Raw genomic sequence first — 18,932 nt, forward strand, 5'->3', positions numbered from 1 at the left:
ACAAAACATGAACAAATCACACTTTTACTTTTATTTATTTTTAGGCACAATAATCAATGCTTTCAAAGGTTATTATTAACTAAACACTAATTTACACAAACATTGTTCAACATCCTTTAACAGAAAATTGAACCATTTGACTGAATAATGAAATATTTTAGTTTAAAATGATGCGTTTGTGTATTATGAAGGCCTATTGTTTGCTTGCTCTATTTTCGCGCTATTCTGTCAGTTGCGTCTTAAATTAGGCTACATTAATGTCATGCGTTGTGTTTCTCACGTGTTAGTTCGAGGGAAAAGCTCCTGTGCCCCACGATCTGACCTCTTATCATGATGGGACCAGTGGACACCAGGACATCATCCTCCGTTCATGCATTTCTCTCTCTCTCTCCTCTTAACCTTAAAGACGCGTTAGCATTTGCTTTTGCCTAGTCTCTGGAAAACATCTGAATCATTTTAACCAACTCCAGCTGTCGCCCTGGTGTGTGTGTGTGAGAGAAAGTGCATGGCCGTATGTGAATGAGAGGAGACTCGAGCGAGGGTGACGTTTAGATTTACCCGAGAAAGAAAAAAAAAGTTAGGATATTTTGCGTGTGTTTTTTGTCGGTATGAACGCAGATGCGTGCGTCTCATACTGCGATATGACCTCCATGGATTCATATTATCCCCCATCGTCAGGGCAAGGGAGAGTCCAGCAGCAGGCCAATCCTTACAGGACGTTCCAGCCGAGCGACTCCAAATACAGTCCCACTTTTCTGCCCGCCAAAGGTCAAGCTTACGGGGACAAGCCGAGGAGTCCCTTCCAGCAGGAGTGTCCTTCACTGGAGGAAAGCTCAGCCGAGAGCCCGTACAGCAAGTACCATCTGTTCATGCAGAGACCCACATGCAAAAGTCCCACTGAAGACAGCAAACTACAGGACGGCGCGCTCATCTCTTGCTATGGTGAGTGGCATCATGTAGATTTCGTTTATCACATCTCCAGAGGTGACATGCAATTAACATGAGTCAATTTCCACCTTATGTTTAGGATGTCAGTGTATTTTGATCATTGTATCAGAACATCTCCAGGTTGAGAGTAGAATGGAGGCCTTTAATGAGTAAGCTTTATAAGCTTCAATTTGTTCTCACATTTGCTCTAGTTCATATGCACTTCTCACCGCGATAATTACTCGAAAAACTTTATTTTAAGGTGACGTTTTACTTAGCCTAACAGTAAATAATGCATAATTACAGGTAACTAACCCTAAACTAAACCCTAACTGCAACTCGCAAGTAGCGTACATGGCTAGTTAATTAATATTACGTATACTTATTTGGGTAACTGTCACCTTAAAATAAAGTGTTACCAAAATTACGTTTTACATGCTTTACATTTTTAAGGAGCCTAAAATCCAAGTCACAAGTTCTTTTTGCACTTTTCGACCAGTTTTTAAATTATTGATAAAGAAAGTTGAAACTTTGAACAATTATAATATTTTACTTAATTAGGCTACGTTAGTTAATTAGCCAGATGCACTGTCAAATAAACAAATATCATAGCCAAAACTAAAAGTATCCGCAAAAAAAATACTATTTCGCATTCGTCTAATTTAATCGCAAAAATGTGTTTTAGCCCAAGAAGATTTTTATAAATATTAATAATAAATAATTATAAATAATAATCAACATTACATTTTTTGCATTTATTAAATCTAATAAAAGATTCGTATTAAACTCATTATTTCTGTGTGTTTTAGGATGATAGAATTATGACTTTTCTGCTTGGCAAACGAGGAAGCGTAAATTCACTTAATAAATGTTAAAGATAATTAGGCCTGGTTCATTTACTCATTCGAGTATATTACCAATAGACTTTGCCTTAGCCTATCATCAGTGTGATTTATCGGCTGGTCGCTCAGGCACTTTCTGAAGGCTGGAGCCTAAATCCACACTCATTCTCGCCTGTTATTTGTCACATCTAATACTTTAACGTTGACCATACGGACGTTGCCGAAAATGAAAATGTTCTTACTCATAAACAATCAAAGCAGAAGTCATGAACAGACCTGCAGATGTTGCCATATGCACAAAACGAATAAAAATATAATCATCGTCTTCTGACTTATAACAGTGGCATGAAAATCCATCTTTGTGGTTGTAAATCAGGCAAGGGCTATTTACGATGCCTGATCGCAGGCCAGTGAAAACAGACACCGACTGTATCTTCAGGCTATATATATAAATATTACAATTTATGAACTGTCTGTTTATGACGACAACCAAAAACGAAGTTGTGTCACAAAAAAATAATAAGATTTAAAAAAATGAATGGGCTGTTTTGACGTGATTTAATAAATAAATAAATACAGAATTAGCCTAATAAAATGATGTATCTAACTTTACCCGTTGTCTACCAGGACCTTTAAAACATAGCTTATATTTAATTACAATTTACAAATGCTTTAAAAAGAATTGCACTGTGATTAATTATATTGAAAGTCATTGGGAAATTAGCATGCACCCAGATTATTATTATAATCCCCTTTAAATAAATAAAGAAACAAACAAAAAATGGCTATATTATACAGCCAAGCTTTCACTCTTATTATTATTCAAGAGCTCTTTTTGCATATATCAAATGTTTATTGTCTTCTGTAATAATAAAACAATAATATACATAGGACAGGCTAAAACAATAATCAGATCTTTCTTAAGCACACAGCTCACTGTATTTTGCAAGCATTTCTACTGGGTGTTTTAATAAATAGATTCATTAAAAATAAAAATAAAGATTTTTGTATGAAAAAACGTCATTTGTTTTTAATTAATGCTCTAAATCAGTTGATAATTAAATGATCATTGCAGTCCAACTGGACATAATACTTTAATATTTTCAACAACAAAAAAATAGGTTGTCAAATAGTCAGCAGAAGACACAGGATGAGATAATCACCAATAATTCCTTTCATGGGCATATTATGACGCACAGACACAGACAGTGCTACTTATAGAGCGTTTCTGTGGTTTGAGGAGAATGAACACTGGTTCCCACACCATGGTCAAGGGTAAGATCGAGCCTGACTGACCATCGAGAACATCGGGAAGCCGAAATCGCTTTTCATCCACTATTCAACGCAGAGAGAAGTATGTGCTCTGCCTCAAGTTAACACTTTTTCAAGTGTGGGTTTTTAACTTGTTATGCGATTAGATCTAAAATATAAGAGGGTGGTTTGCTCTTTCCAGCCAATCAGAACCCAGGAAAATTACAGAGTCAGTAACAAAGTGGATTCGTCAGGGGTGTGAACTGTTAAAAACAATAAGAGCGCAACATTTCTAATTAAACCTTGCACATGACTTGAGTATAGTTATTTAACTCACCAGTCTAACTGCATTGATACTACTTAGGGTTAATCCTTAACAAATGCTGTAATCTCACAGTGCATTTAAAATCAGTTTTAATTTGGATACATTATACCACAGCAAAGCATGAAACCAACAAACCTGAGTAATTCCTGATCTGCATGCAGCAGTCATTCAGAGGCAGATGTGTGGTATATGGAGTCCCAGAGATATCATTCATGCTCAGCACCGTCAGTGCCACTGGGAGGCCTAAAATGACAAACCCTGACTGGTTTACATAACCTTTCCTTACAAAATGACATGTGCAAATAAACAAGCATTCAACAATTGATGGGATATTAAGTCGGCTATTAAGCATCTAGCGAGACGTGAAGGTTTTACACATATGATTACAAATGGTTTGATAGTTAATTGTATGGATAACAGATTTCAGAGGTGTTGCATCATGGGAAAAATATTTAATGTGAGAGAATAAAGTGTTGTTGCTTGCCCTTGCCACCAAATGCTGCCATAATACTTCAACAATCTGATCAAAAATCAAATATCAATCAATAATCTGACTTATGATGCAGTCTGGAATTAGGTTCTTTTGGCCAAAGGAAAACTGGTCCTCTGACTGAGCCTGGTTTCTCTTTTTATGCATTTTATCCACACTTAATAATTAGCAATATTATTGATATGACTGCACTGACACTATATCGGATGAGAACTGAACTGATCTGGATGATGACCACTTTATTCTCTAAAGCTGATTTATAGATGAATTGAACTCATAATTCATGAACTTTACAGTTATTGAACAGAACTGAATCAACACTGAACATATCAACATGTACAAAAACCTATTAAAACCATATATATATATTTTTTTGTTAATACCATGGCCTAAAATGTACAGGTTGATGTAAAAAATTAAATAAAATACCTACTCTTCAATGCATGCCATGAAGAGAATGTTTGCATCCTCGCCATGAGCTATTTTAAATTATAGTGAGCGTATGGGAGTGAAAGCCTGGAGACAGAAAACTGGCTCAGTTCTTCAGTATGGAAGTCATGTGTGAGTTCATTTTTCAGGAGCTCAGATTGAACGGAAACACTGTCCTGGTTTCCCACAGAATCCACATTCCTGTGCGGCTTTTAGGCATTGATCTTCTCACAGGAACATCTTGAAAGTTTTGCTTCTGCACAGATACCTGTATCTTCAACGCACAGTATAGAGTACATTTTCCTCAGAATTAAAAGTTTAAATGCTCGATGAATTGCTTAACATTTTACAATTGGAGCCCAAATGCTAGAACTTAGAATATTTCACTATTAAAAATAAAGGTTCATTATTGGCATCTATCTGGTTCCATGAAGAACCTTTAAAATCCATGGAACATTTCCACTGCACAAAACATTTTTTATTGTGGAAAAGGTTCTTTAGATTCTTAACATGTTCTTCACATTAAGAAAAAAAGGTTATTTTAAGCATTGTTCACTGAAAGGTTCATTAAGGGATCCAGAACGGTTCTTCCATGGCATCGCTGCAACCCCCACTTTTGGAACCTTTACTTTTAAGTGTAACTTGTTGGTTTTGCATCAGAGTATAACACCAAATTTGCTCTTTTGCTCATTTTCTCATGATAATCTTGAATTGAATGGCATTATTCATTATTAAATGACATTGACACTGGATGATTTACAGAGTGATTTATCTGGAGCTGAGCCAAACCATCAGATTCTGTAAAAGCAATGGGTGCCCTGCTGCTTTACAGCTAGTTCAGTTACACCTTGATGTTTTTCTACTTGTTTCTTGCTGTGATTAAATTGCCATTCCTAGTAAGAATCTGACCTCTGCTAATTCAAATCCTTCAGGATGGAGTCAGTGTTCTCAGGGGAGTGTTTTGATTTTCAAAAGAGGTATTACTATAAACACCAGATTACAGAAAGGAGAATTCTGGTATAAGTTTCTAGGCTTTTGCAATGCCAATGTCAGTACTGAAGTATAGCTGTGTTAAAGATGCGATTTTTACATTATACGATTAGTTTCCAGAGGGGCAATTTGCTAGTATGTCCTCAGCAAAATAAGGTCCTTTAAAAATTAAATGGTCTTTATTGGCATATTTGGTTGCATGAAGAACTTTTAACATTCTTGGAACCTTTCCATTCTTACTGGCATTGATGGTTCCGTGAAGAACCTTTAACAACCATGGACAAAAGGCTCTTCAAGAATAACCATTTTTTGTTAACCATCAACGTTCTTGATGGAAATTCTTTACACTAAGAAAAAGTGGTTATTTTAAGAACTGCATGTTGAAAGAAAAGTTCTTTGAGGAACCCAAACTGTTAGAAAGCTCTTATATTGCATTGTTATGAAAACCCCATTTGGAACCTTGATTTTGAATGTGTAGTTTGGATGTGAGCATGAAGGTTTGATAGTAGTTATTCCTGTAGCTCAAATATAGAGCATGGTGCCAACAAAGCCATGCAAGATCATGGGTTTGATTCCCAGGGAATGCATGAACTTGAATTGTACTTCACCGCTGGCAAAATGGGCTTTCAATAAAACTTGTCTGCCTGTACAGTATAGGCTAGCTGACTAGAGAAAACCAGCCCGTTCTCATCCTAGGGCGTCATATATTGACGCTTTTGACATTTCGTCAACGCTTGACGCTTTTGACATTTTGACATTTTGACAATTGACGCTTTTGACATTTCATCGAACGCACATGGCACCCTTTAGTGTCAATATGAGACGCAGATATGGGCCAGAAGGCGCCTCCTAGTGGTCTAACCCTAACCCTACACCAGACCTAAACCTACCCATAACCGAACAAAGCTCTGTGTGTCTCATATTGACGCTAAAGGGTGCCATGTGCGTTCGATGTAGACGAAATGTCAAAAGCGTCAGTATATGAAGGCTGCTTCTTTCCTTTTGCCAGATAGGAAAACTTCAACACCCATAATGCATTGGGCATGTTGCTGTCCAAGGCCACCATCTGCTATGGATACGCCTACCAGAGTCAAATACCGCCTTGCTTTAGTAGGAAATACTTCTAAGCAAACTTCATAATGCTGTTGACTTGTATTGTTCCCGGGTGCAAGAATTCAAAGAGTAAAAGTTTAGCGGGAGTTCAGTTTCCAGTGAAGGATCCAGTGTTTTGTAGGCAGTGCTGCACAGAATCATTAACATGGAGTAAATAAATCTGAAAAACCTTTGTGTTTGTAGTTAACATTTCAAACTAGATGACCACGAGCTGTGTTTTAGGCCAAATGGAGTGGGAAAACAAGTAAACTTTGTATATTTACATATACCACTGACATTGTAACAATACAAAGCGGGTTGAAAATCGGCGACGTTACACTTTAAATGCAATATAAGTTGCTTTGGATAAAGCATCTGCTAAATGCATAAATGTAATGTAATGTTAAGAGGATCTGGGCGTGATGCCCTTCCCGGTTAGATCTTCAGGAGGTGATCAGGAGCTTTAGTGAACCCTTGAGCAAAATATAAAGTCTCTGACTTGTGTGCTGTAAGTGACTGTGGCTAAAGGCATCTGGTAAATGACAATGAGTAATGTGCAATGAAGCCAAGTCAAGAGGTGGGGAATATTGCATCAAAAAGTGCTGTTATATATCAAGTTGTTTTTTTTTAAATGACCAGCGCTTTCTTTTTAAGAACTGTATTTGATAAAATGTATATCTCCATGCCATTGGTTAGATTCTGCGTTCTAAATGGCAAGCAGAAACAACACAGAGCATTGCTTAAATCCCCAAACATTTGGACAGTGATCAACCCAGACTATTGCTGTCAATGCGAAAATTGCAGCCAAAACCAAGGAGCTTTGGCTTTAAAATGCTAAACATGCAATGGCACTGTTTAAAAAATGTGGTGGTACGCAGATTCAGCATAGCATGGGGTTCAAAGCCAAGGAAAGACAGCAGGGTGGGACTCAAAGTGCTCACCACAGCAATTATGATTATATCTCTGCCAAACACAGAGACAGAGCAACAGTTATCGCAAAATATTATTACATTTTAATACTCTAATGTAATACAGCATGGAATAAACAAACCATTTGAAAAGTTTCAGAGTGAAAATTATTTATATATAGTTATACAAATGATGACTAGCCCTTAGTTGTGTTGTCTAAGTTTTAGTTTAGAGTTAGACTGTAACATGCAAATTTGTTAGTCGTAATGAAACAGATCGATTTCTTTCATAGTACTAATAAACTGTGTTTTAAATACACAATAACCAGGTTTTTATATTTATCATAAGTAAATCCAATTTCCAATCTCATACACTTTAACTAACTGAACATTGCTTGTCTTACAACTAATCTTAACCATCTTCATACTTTTTACCTGAATACATTTTTATCATTTTCACAGGGACCAGATTTATGCTGATTAAAAGCAATAAAAAAATGCATTTTGAAAATACTATTATTTAAATAAATAAAAACTCTGCCATTTTTTTAGTGCAGAAATCTTACCTGTTTAATTTTTTATGACTAACAAATATGCATCACATAAAGTTTTTGTTGTTGTTATTTTAAGACAGTACTCCAAATAAATGTAAATTTTATATGCAATTCAAATACGTAAAATTTTTAATGCAGTAGTTAAAGACACTTCATTTATTTTTAATAGTTTTATTGTGCATAATTTCCAGTCCAGCTGTAATTTTATCAAATTCTGCAAAAAGTGTGAAAACTAACTAATTGGGTTAATTTGAAATACATAAACTGCTATCTATGAAATTGGAGCAATAGAGTCTGCCATTTTATAAAAAAAAATTAGAATGTCAATTTATACTTAGGCCTAAAACATTTGACTTAGGAAAGCATCCTGCAAAGTACATCAAGAGATAAAATGAACGGACAACACACTGCTTGTGTGGTTGATTGGCTCAAACTTAAGCAGAAAAAAGTTTCTAAAATGAGATTATATCACCAGAATAACTCTGACAGCTGGAGAGTTGGTGGACTGAGAACCTCAGTGCAGTGTGCATTGATCAGGCATGATTTGATTATTTACTTACAATCTGGGCATGTTTGTACTTTCACCAAGAGAAGATACTGATTCAGGCATCCAACCAGAAAACATATTTTCATCTGAGATAAAGAAAGGCTTGTTGAACATTAGAGGCCTTAGAAATGTAAAGTGACAACAGAACCCTCTTTATGATGAAATAAAGAATATTCGTATAGCAGTAGATGAGTGTAACGGTGATGTTCTCTTTGGGACTCATATGTTCATTTGTTCCCTATTTTCCCGCTCATCATTTGTTGCCATGTTTTTTTTTTTGTTAGTTATTCCCCTGTGTCCTGTTAATTAATTTCACCTGTCTATTTAAGCCTGTGTTTTTTTCAGTTCAGTTTTATCAGTCCTTGTCTGTGTGAAAGTTGGTTTGTTTAGCGGTTCTACTGTAGATTTCCAGTGTGTTGTTGTTGTTTAGTAAACTAAAGACTGTTGAAATCAATATCCTTGCTAAATTTTCACTGAAAAAAATATTCTGTAAAAAAACGGTAAAATACTGGCAGCTATGGTTGACAGCATTATACCATAAAAATACGGTGTGTTACTGTTAATGTTTAAACATCTATATGCTGTTAAATTACAGTTTTATACTGTAGCTGACAAAACGGTATTTAGCTGTTAATTTCAAAAACAGTAACATACCGTATTTTTACGGTATGATGATGGCAACCACAGCTGCCAGTAGTTTACCGTTTTTTAACAGGATTATTATGTTGTGTTCTCATGTACACTTAGATACGTTCCTTGTCTGTAATGGGTTGAGAAACAGGTTAAAGTAAACCCTCTTTCTCCTCAATATTTTACGCAAACACTAAAGCCACAGTTAATCCATTGAAACATGTCTGTTTCCAGGTAAAGATGGCACTGGACTGACGGACACAGAGATGCCTCAATCTGCCGATCCTACAGGTATGGATGGTAGTTACATCAATCTGAAAGACGCCGGGGTCAAAGGTCAAGCAGAACGCCCTGAGCTCGGCAGTCCTCTAGACAAGTGTGAGGCCGAGAGCAATAAAGGCAAGAAGAGACGGAACCGCACCACCTTCACGAGCTATCAGCTGGAGGAGCTGGAGAAGGTTTTCCAGAAGACACACTACCCAGATGTGTACGCCCGCGAACAGCTGGCCCTCAGGACGGATCTCACAGAGGCACGGGTGCAGGTAAGCCTGCTCGTCCCGTCTTTGCTTTGTGAATTACATTCGAATATATTTGAGATTCATACACGCTTCAGAAGAGCTGTGGTAGTTCGAAATTAAATAACCTAGAATGTTCATTTTCAATATACAACATTTGCAGCTGGTTGTGAGTTACTACAAAAATAATGATTCAGGAGCTGTTTACATGACACCGGTTTCAAATAAACATGGCAATGGCCAATGAATTTGGCCATTCATTTACACCACAATGATAACTTTTGAAAGCGGGTTTCAAAGTGCACTTTTTTTTGTTTTAAAAAGATACTGATATTGTCTTAATGTAAACTACAAAAACGTGAATTTGTGAAAATGTGTCATGTGCGTGTGTATTATGTTTCTGTACAAAGTGACATCGCCAACTACTGGCCTGACAGCAGAATACAGCGTTTAGTCATTTTTGCGGATCCATGTGAACGGGATCGGTGTTTCCTGTACGTGAAAAACGCAAAAATAAAACTTTTCCGTTTTTACTACATCGTTGTTGTGTAAACGCACACCATTCTTCAGTTTGTAAAACTACTACTATGAATAATAAAACATGATCACTTTCATTAATATATGATTCATATATTTATTAATATATAAAATTAAACAAAATTATATTCAAAATGTATTCATATGTTTAACAATATAATATTTGAATTGTTATTATTATTATTATTTTCAAATATTACCACAATGATTAATATAGCCTATGACATTATATAAAATCATATAATGATATATTGAAATTATATTTTACACTTTTATTAATATTTTATAGGCTCCCTATGACCCTACAGAGGACAAACCGTTTGGAGAATGGTTGGATGGATAATACTTTATAGTTTTATATTTATAATTTTTTAATAGTAGTTGTAGTATTGGTGGTTGTAGTAAAATGATAATTTTTATTATTAATAATAATATTATTTGGTAATATTCTCTTTAAATCAATAGTGTGTATTTACTAGTAGCTCCATTTAAAGAGTTAGTTCACCCAAAAATAAAAATTCTGTTATTAATTACTCACCCTCATGTCGTTCCAAACACATAAGACTTTCGTTTATTGTCGAAACACAAATGAAGATCATCTTTGTAGAGACACGTAGACATTTTCTGAAGAGACACGATCACTTTATATGATAAACAGATTGAATTTAGGCTTTTATTCACACATATATATGATCATTTGAACTAGACATATGGATTATTTTTACAATTTCTAAGTGGTAGTCGTGTAGCTGTCAATGGAGGAACAGAAAACTCTCAGATTTCATCAAAAAGATCTTCATTTGTGTTCCGAAAATGAACGAAAGTCTTATGTGTTTGACATGAGGGTGAGTAATTAATGACAGAATTTTCATTTTTGGGGAACTATCCCTTTAATAAATTTGCCCATTTTTAAATCTATTCCTCAGAATTCCAGGTTTCCCGCCCAAGTCAATAGATTCTGCTCTGCTAAAATGAACAATAGTCTCTGCTGTGCATAACACAGATCTCAATTCTCACATCATGACAGAGAAGTTGGACCCACACGTTTTGTTCGAAACTTCTATACATGTTTAATGTACCTCTCTACACCACAGTGTTTAAAGATGTTAAGAAGAGTTAGGGAGAAAAAACACACACGTTCTCTGGCAGTTGAAGAAAACACAGTTTGAGATGCCATAATCAATTTCCACGCAGAGAATGAGGCGTCGTCAGGAACCTGGCCATGTTTTGAAGGTACAGTGGAGTAACTGCATTCGTTCTGAGTCACACACACATGAGTCTAATTACCCCTAGGCTGACAACACAGTGCAGACTCTGTTGAGTGACTACAGGGTTCGACCCGTTTTTCAAAAACATACCTACAGACATACGCAATTGTGATGATCGCTTTCCTCCCCAGCGCTGTTGCTCTGCTCTCTCTATCAAACAGGACTTTTTCCCTCAACACACTGTAACAGAGGATGTTTTGGATGACATCATATCGGGACATACTTGCAACATACATTTTGGAATATATTTTGGTATCTTTTCATGCTCAAAACCTTATGTGAGCGCATATGTGTAGTGACGCACTTCTGCACTATGAGTGTCCTTAGTGTGTGTGTGTGTGTGTGTGTGTGTGTGGTTCTGTGGATCTGCACAAAGGTCCCCTGCTCTCGTCTGTGGGTCTCTGAGAGGTCAGAGGGGGCAGCTCTGGAGAGCCGGGGGCTTAGGCGTCAGGAAATTAAACATGAAATGTAAACAAACTCCAGCCTGAACATTCTCCTCTTTCACTTTCTTCAACATCCTCCCTTCAGAATTTGAGTTTGAAGAAAAGAAAGAGCAAAGGAGAAAGTTTGCATCAGAGAGTGATGAAAAAAAAAACAGAAAGATGCAGAAGACGTAAACTCAGAATTCTGAGAAAAAAGTCAGAGTTGTGAGATGTTAAATCAAAAGTGCTAAATATAAACCCACTTTTGCGGGAAATAAATGGGCAATTCTGAAAAAAAGTAAAAAATTTGAGATATAAACTCGGAATTGTGAAAAATAAAGTCTGAATTGTGAGATAAAATGTCGCAATTACGTACGAAATGTATGAATAAGATCGTTAAATTTATATGAATTAGCCACCAATTCGCCAAAATGTAAAATTGTTACGGATACTTATTTTTGTCTATAATTTAATGCCTTGCAGTCTGCTCAGCTGGTTTAGATCAGTTATTAAACGTATAGGGGTCTTCAAAAAAAAAAAAAAAATTACAGGACAACAGCGTTTTGGGGGGCTGAAAAAGCGAACTTTTGAAAATGGGTTTCAAAGTGCACGTTTTTGAAAACAATACGGTTATCATCTCTGTGTAAACCACAAAAACGTGGATTTGTGAAAACTGTAACGTCATGCGCATGCGTACATGTTCAGTCTGTTGGCGTCTAGTTTACTAAGTGACATCGCCAACTACTGGCCTGGCATGAATGATGCAGCGTTTTTAGTCTTTTTTGCAGATCCGTGTGAACGGAGATTGCTTTGACAATGTTGTTGTCTGTATGCGTAAAATGCAGAAAAAAATCCTTTTTTAGTATATTGTTGTTGTGTAAACGTGCCCTAAATGTTTAACCCTTTCCTCGCCATTGACAAAATGTTCCGGCTTTCAGTGTTTTCACTGTTGTACGGTAGGGGGCGATATTACGCAAAGAGTTATTATGAAAGAGTACTGAATGTCCTGATCAAAACGCATGCAAAAAAAGCAGAAACAAAGCTTTGCTTTCGCATATGGTAGTCTTTGGGGAAAAAAATTGATTTTCAAACTTCAAGTGTTTTTTCAAAAAAAGAACACATGAAGCTAGAATAAAACATTTTTGTTTTTTGTTGTTTTTGTTTAAAAGAAGAGTTCTTTCTTTTGATATATTGCATGTTCAGATATTCATACAACAAAACATTCTGGGAACCATGAAAGTTTTATGAAAATGCTCAAAGTGGAACTTTAAAATTAACTTTAAAAAAAAAAAGGATAAAAAACGCTGGCGGCGAAAAAGTTATTGTAAAATAGCATTTACCGTGTACATTGCACTTCAATTTATCGTCAAAACATACATAGAGGAACAACATAAACTATAAGAATACAGATGCTGCTCGGTTCATTGATCATTGGTCGTTATCTCTGATTACTCTTAATTTTGTTGACCAAGGAAAACAATATAAACGTCTAAAGAGACAAGGACTATATTACAAAGATTCTCAAAACAGATGACATGTTCATAAAGGCACTTGGAGGTCAGGAGCAGGCCGTGACATCGGCCTGAACGATCAAATTACTTTGTATGCGATTGGCCTCTATAGGACAACTTAAGCTAATTCAAGCAATATATTTTGTAACATAAGTTGAAATGCATTGTATCTTTCGTACCTTTTTAAGGTTCCCCATTCATGTGAACTCAGTGCTCCATATTCTGTTACCCTTCCATAATATGTCTGGGGCTCTTGGGGCTTATGGAAACTGTAATGTGATTGGACAGGGATACACCTCACAATGCAAGTTTACGTCAGGGACAGATTGACAGAAATAATCAATAACTGTTTAAACATGGGAGTCATCTTCCTTCCTAAATTACACACCAGAGACAAATCCATGAGTAGCCCATTTGTTTGGTCCAGTGTTGATTGTGGAGACCAGATCAACAACAAATCTGAACATCTCAGAGCCTTTTTTTAACTGACAATTGTGTGTTTTTTTTGTCATTTGTGTAGTACATTCAGTAGTACATAGTACATACATTCTCTGTCATATACTGTGAAGTGATGGGAAGGTCTGAGGGAGAAACTTGACAGGATCATATTGGAAAAACAAAGATCTATAATATAAATACTACCTGGTCTGTTGCAGACTTTACAGATTACAAGTCAGTAATGCATGAGATGAGGTAAATGCAACAACAGAATAAATATTGTATCCGGTTAAATTTGAAAAAATAATCAAGCAACAAACTGCATTCTAAACCAATTACATGTATTTACAAATCATAAAATATCAAAGCACATGTTGAGGTCTGCCAGCACGCAGCTGTGGTTTGGGGTTGTTGGTTTGTGTGGTGGTGCACTACCAGAAGATCAGAACTGGCCTCATTGTGATTGATGAGGTGGACCTGCTCCAGACATGAGCGAGGCTGAGAGGAGACAGACTGAGAAGTGCAGATCTCCAACCTGTGCTGGCAGGCGAGAGTTCAAATCCATACAGTGAGGACTGCACATTAAAGACTGAGGAACCGTGCAGTGCTTTCATGTGCCTCACGATTTATGCTTTGGCTTGGGCTCAGTTCAGTCACTACAGAGAGAAATACAGCTCTCTGTAGATTTTTAGTAATAATGGTCCGTGTATAAAGGGCATTGAGAATTTGTATTTCAAGTACAAATTCAGAAATAGCATGAAGATTTTACAGAAGAAAATCTGTACCTATTCATTCCAAATCTTGGGATTTTGCAGATAGATATTTCAAATAATCAGATATTTGGCTTATTTCCTACAGGTGTGGTTTCAGAATCGCCGGGCCAAATGGAGAAAGAGAGAACGCTTTGGTCAGATGCAACAGGTTCGGACGCACTTCTCTACGGCCTATGAGCTTCCTCTTCTTACACGACCAGAAAATTACGCACAGGTAAAAGGAAAATCTACTACCAGATTTTTATTCATATGGTATTTAACCAAAACACAGCTGTGCTGATCTTACACCAACAACATGATTGAAATTGCAGTTTAATGAAAAAGAATTTTAAATTTGCTTCTTACATTATAGACACAATTTACAGTTACTTTGTTTTTGCGCCAAAGAAAATCCAAACAAAGGAAAGCATTATCCAACACAATGAATCAATGTTTTTAAAATATCGGTGGAGTGAATGATTCAGTGATTCACTCATAAAGACAGTTGTTTCATTCTTGAATGATAAGCGTTTTTGAAAGAAATGGTTGAGTGAACAATTCAGTGACTCTGAGTTTACAGTGGCTGCATCTGAAAATGCATTCTCTTTGAGGAGGTACTTCTGTTGAGGAATTTTTATATATATTAGTGCAGTGTAAAACATGTAGCCTACACAGTATGTTATATGCCTATTATGCCTAATGATGTATTTAAATGTTAGTACATAGTAGACACTTAAAGGGATCATCGGATGCCCATTTTCCACAAGTTGGTATGACTCTTTTGGGTGTTCATATAAAGTTTGTAACATACTTTGGTTAAAATTCCTCAATGATTGTGTAAAACACCCTTTTACCTCCTCAAAAACAGCTTTGTTCACAGTGACTTGTTTCGGTGCATGTCTCTTTAAATGATAATGAGCAACTGCTCACCCCACCCCTCTCTTCCATGGGGCGTGTCGAATGGCTGAGGGCAGAAATATGCTAATACGAGACAGTCCGTCAGTGGTTGTGGGCGGAGCATGAGCATTATGACATCATAGTGCTCAGAAAATCCTAACGGCTTGATTATTGAGAGTGTTTAGACTTTTTAAGAATTAAAAAAAAGAAAGGAGTGAATGGATTTTTTTCATTGTATGGTGACTGTGTCCACACACTGCAAAGACAAATTTATGTGCAAACACCAATTTTGCACCCGATGAACCCTTTAATGTAATGTAGGACCGGGATTACATATGTGTTTTTCTTTTGTATTTTTCTTCAGATTCAGAACCCATCTTGGCTGAGTGGCAGCAGTGCAGCCTCTCCAGTGCCTGGCTGTGTGGTTCCTTGTGATTCGGTATCTTCCTGCATGAGCCCTCACCCTCACTCCGCTAGTGGCGTGACTGATTTCCTCGGGATGCCAAGCCCTGGTGGGAACATGGGACAGACACACATGGGCAGTCTTTTTGGCAACTCTGGAATGGGCGGAACCATGAATGGGTTTGATCTCAGCGTCGAACCAGATCGCAAATCCTCTAGCATCGCCAGCTTGCGCATGAAGGCGAAAGAGCACAGTGCCGCGATCACATGGGCCACATGATGCCTTCATCTGGGACACAGAAGACCAGACAACCTCAGCCCTAAGCTGTCAGCACTAATGAGGTGAAAGTAATGCCATCTGGAGCCAATATGAACATGAGAAATGGAGGCTCGAAGCTTTAAAACACTTGGAGATTTCATTTAGAATTTTTGGAGGAAGTGGATGTGCAGTGGGAGTTATGTGGAAACTGATGGGCCAGTTTCAAAATAGAGACTGCATATACTGAAAAATATATACAAAATAAAACTGACTCCCCATGCATCACCATTGAAAAAAAATCAGTATGCACTATTTTTAAACAGAATTAAATTAAATTTAAATGAGCGAAGAAAGTATCAGTCCGTATGCACAAGGCTTAAACCATTGATTGAGCAGAATACAGAACAAGTGTTTCCCATCCAATAGATCCAGTGAAGCCAATATAGCCAGTGAAGTACCAGGTTTGGTCCTCTTCGTCTTTGCTACGCCAAACAGGACGATTCTGTCCAGCTCAAGCTCCAGAAATACTCCCTTTTTATCACAGCCACATTCTCTAAACCAGAGGTAATAGGACATTGTTTCCAGATAAATGGTGGAATGTTGTGTTTGTTTTGGGTTAACGGGACGCCGCTCTATCGGTTGGAACATAAGCCTAACTTCATTAATTTCCTGGCTCCGTCAGTTCCTTTGCACCAGCAAAAGATCTAGTTTCTCCCGCTGCAGGGAGGGTCATCGCCCAAAACCTCTGCTTCTTTTCAACACGGAACTCTGGTTATCGTGAAATATGAAGAAGAGACTCTAGGTTTGGTGCCGTTAGGGTTCTTCGCCAGTAATGAGCTTCAAACTCAATTATTTTTTGTTGTTTTTGAGATAAATTCAATGACTGAATTGATCTCTTAAAGGGATAGGTCACCCAAAAATTAAAATTCCGTCATTAATTGCTCACCCTCATGTTGATCACAAATCTAATGTGAATTAAATCCTAAAATTATTCTGTTCATCTTATAAAGCGATTGTGTCCCTTCAAAAATTTTGGACTAAACCGCTCAATTCATATAGATTAGTTTTATGATCTCTTTATGAACTTTTTAATGAGTCAAAGTGGTAGTTGCGTAGCTGTCAATGGAGGGACAGAAAACTCTCAAAAGATCATTATTTGTGTTCCGAAGATGAATGTAAGTCTTACAGGTCTGGAGCGACATGAGAGTGAGTAATTGACAGAATTCTCATTTTTTTGGGGTGAACTATCCCTTTAAAGGATGATAACTTTAACAACAACGAAAGATATTGTTCTGAAACTAAACATTGCATAGTTTAGACCCCAACTATAACGACCACAACTACGATAACGGCACAGAGACCCGATAACGTTAGAATCACTTTCAGAACAATTTTCCCCCCAGCTGATGAACGATAAAAACATTGACAGCCAATCATTGAAAGAGCTCGAGCATTTAAAGTGGCAGGCGACAAAACAGCAGCACGCTTAGAATTAGCAGATATGGTATAGTTATAGGGCCTTTAGTCCCCTTTTATGAGACCATGTTTAAACATCTAAATGAAAACCGTCAGTTGACATAAGATAGCAGAGTATGTTAAATCGATTATGAAGAAATCTCATTCTGTAAAAAGGCACTTTACAGACTTCCTGATTGAGATTAGCCAGAGCGTCGTTCAAAACTCAATGGGTCTTTCCACTTCTGAATGTTGGAGACAGAATGTGACGGAGGGAGGACAGTGTGTGTTGTATATTCAGAGAGGGCAGAACTGTTTTTTTCTTGCTCCTCTTACTTCCTCAGTTTAAATACTACTGAGACATGCAGTTAAAATATATTATCATCAGTTCTTTGCGTTTGTACAGCATGCACTTTTAATAATATGGTGATTTGCTTACTATGTGTGTTTGGATTTAATGAGTGATTTTGCTGGTTTGATTGTAATTCTTGATAACATAACTAATTTTCTTTTTTTTTTTAATTCTATGCTGAGAATACTGCACAAGTTTATACTGTATGTGTCTCATGAAATTCAGGCAATAACAAGCTGTTGTAAAATACAAAGCATTTTATCCATGGTGTTTCTGTATAATAGTGTCTATATCTGAATTAAAATGATTATGGCAACCAACTAAACACATTTAAAGCTGTTACAAACACGCCTACTATTTTATTCTTCTCTGAGAAGATAGTTTGCATTTTAAACTCAAAAAGTGTAATATTGTCATTTCAAATCATCACTTTTCGAGCAGTGTGAGCTTATGACAAATTGTTTCTGTATAATATAGGCTAAAACCTAAAAATACAGTCTAGTTAATCATTGGAATGCATGGATTTCAATAAACGTTTCAGTTCCAGTCCTATTTTAATCCATTATATTTATAGCCATACAGAGGAATTCAAGTGTGTGCCTGCATGTCAAGTAAGTCATCTATTGGCTAGGCTGCCTATTGAAATTGAATAGACAGCCAGAAATGTGATAGATTGTAATAAGTTTGCTTATTTGTCGTGTTTAAAGCATGAAAAGGGCAGTGGTCCCTCATTCCATTCTTAAAAGTTGTTGGATAAAATGGATGCACTACATAAAATGAGCATTTCACAGGCTGAGAGCCAGAGTTCAGCATATTTCACAGGAATAAGGAGCATACTTTGTCTTCTGCATTGAGCAACAGTTTTGGTCTGCATCCAGAGCTGTAAGGAGACAGCCAACACAAAGCTTGTCACCCAATAAAACCTCCACTGGGACCCAACAGCCTTCCAGATGAGCCTGGATCTCTCCCAAATAAATCCATCAGGGAAGATGTCTGGCTCTCGCACAACCCATTTTACTTTCTCACTCGCTGAACGGTCCGATCCCTTCGCTCTTCTTACATTTCTGGCAGGATTTCAGTCCCTTGGGCTTTGCTAAACTCTCTCCATCTCACACGCACAAACACAAAACCAAACGCAG

General features: G+C 36.9%; 1 protein-coding gene across 1 annotated transcript; it reads left to right on the plus strand.

Annotated features, from left to right (window-relative positions):
- Positions 1–430: 430 nt before the first annotated feature.
- alx4b (ALX homeobox 4b) lies at positions 431–18,122 on the plus strand. Its single transcript, XM_081373119.1, has 4 exons — positions 431–942; positions 9,220–9,527; positions 14,535–14,663; positions 15,690–18,122. Exons 1-4 carry the CDS (start codon positions 609–611, stop codon positions 16,005–16,007), a joined length of 1,089 nt encoding a protein of 362 aa, XP_081229245.1. The 5' UTR covers positions 431–608; the 3' UTR covers positions 16,008–18,122.
- The last annotated feature ends 810 nt before the right edge of the window (positions 18,123–18,932 follow it).

The sequence above is a fragment of the Scardinius erythrophthalmus genome (genome assembly GCF_964197995.2).
Source record: "Scardinius erythrophthalmus genome assembly, chromosome: 8".
Taxonomy (NCBI): domain Eukaryota; kingdom Metazoa; phylum Chordata; class Actinopteri; order Cypriniformes; family Leuciscidae; genus Scardinius; species Scardinius erythrophthalmus.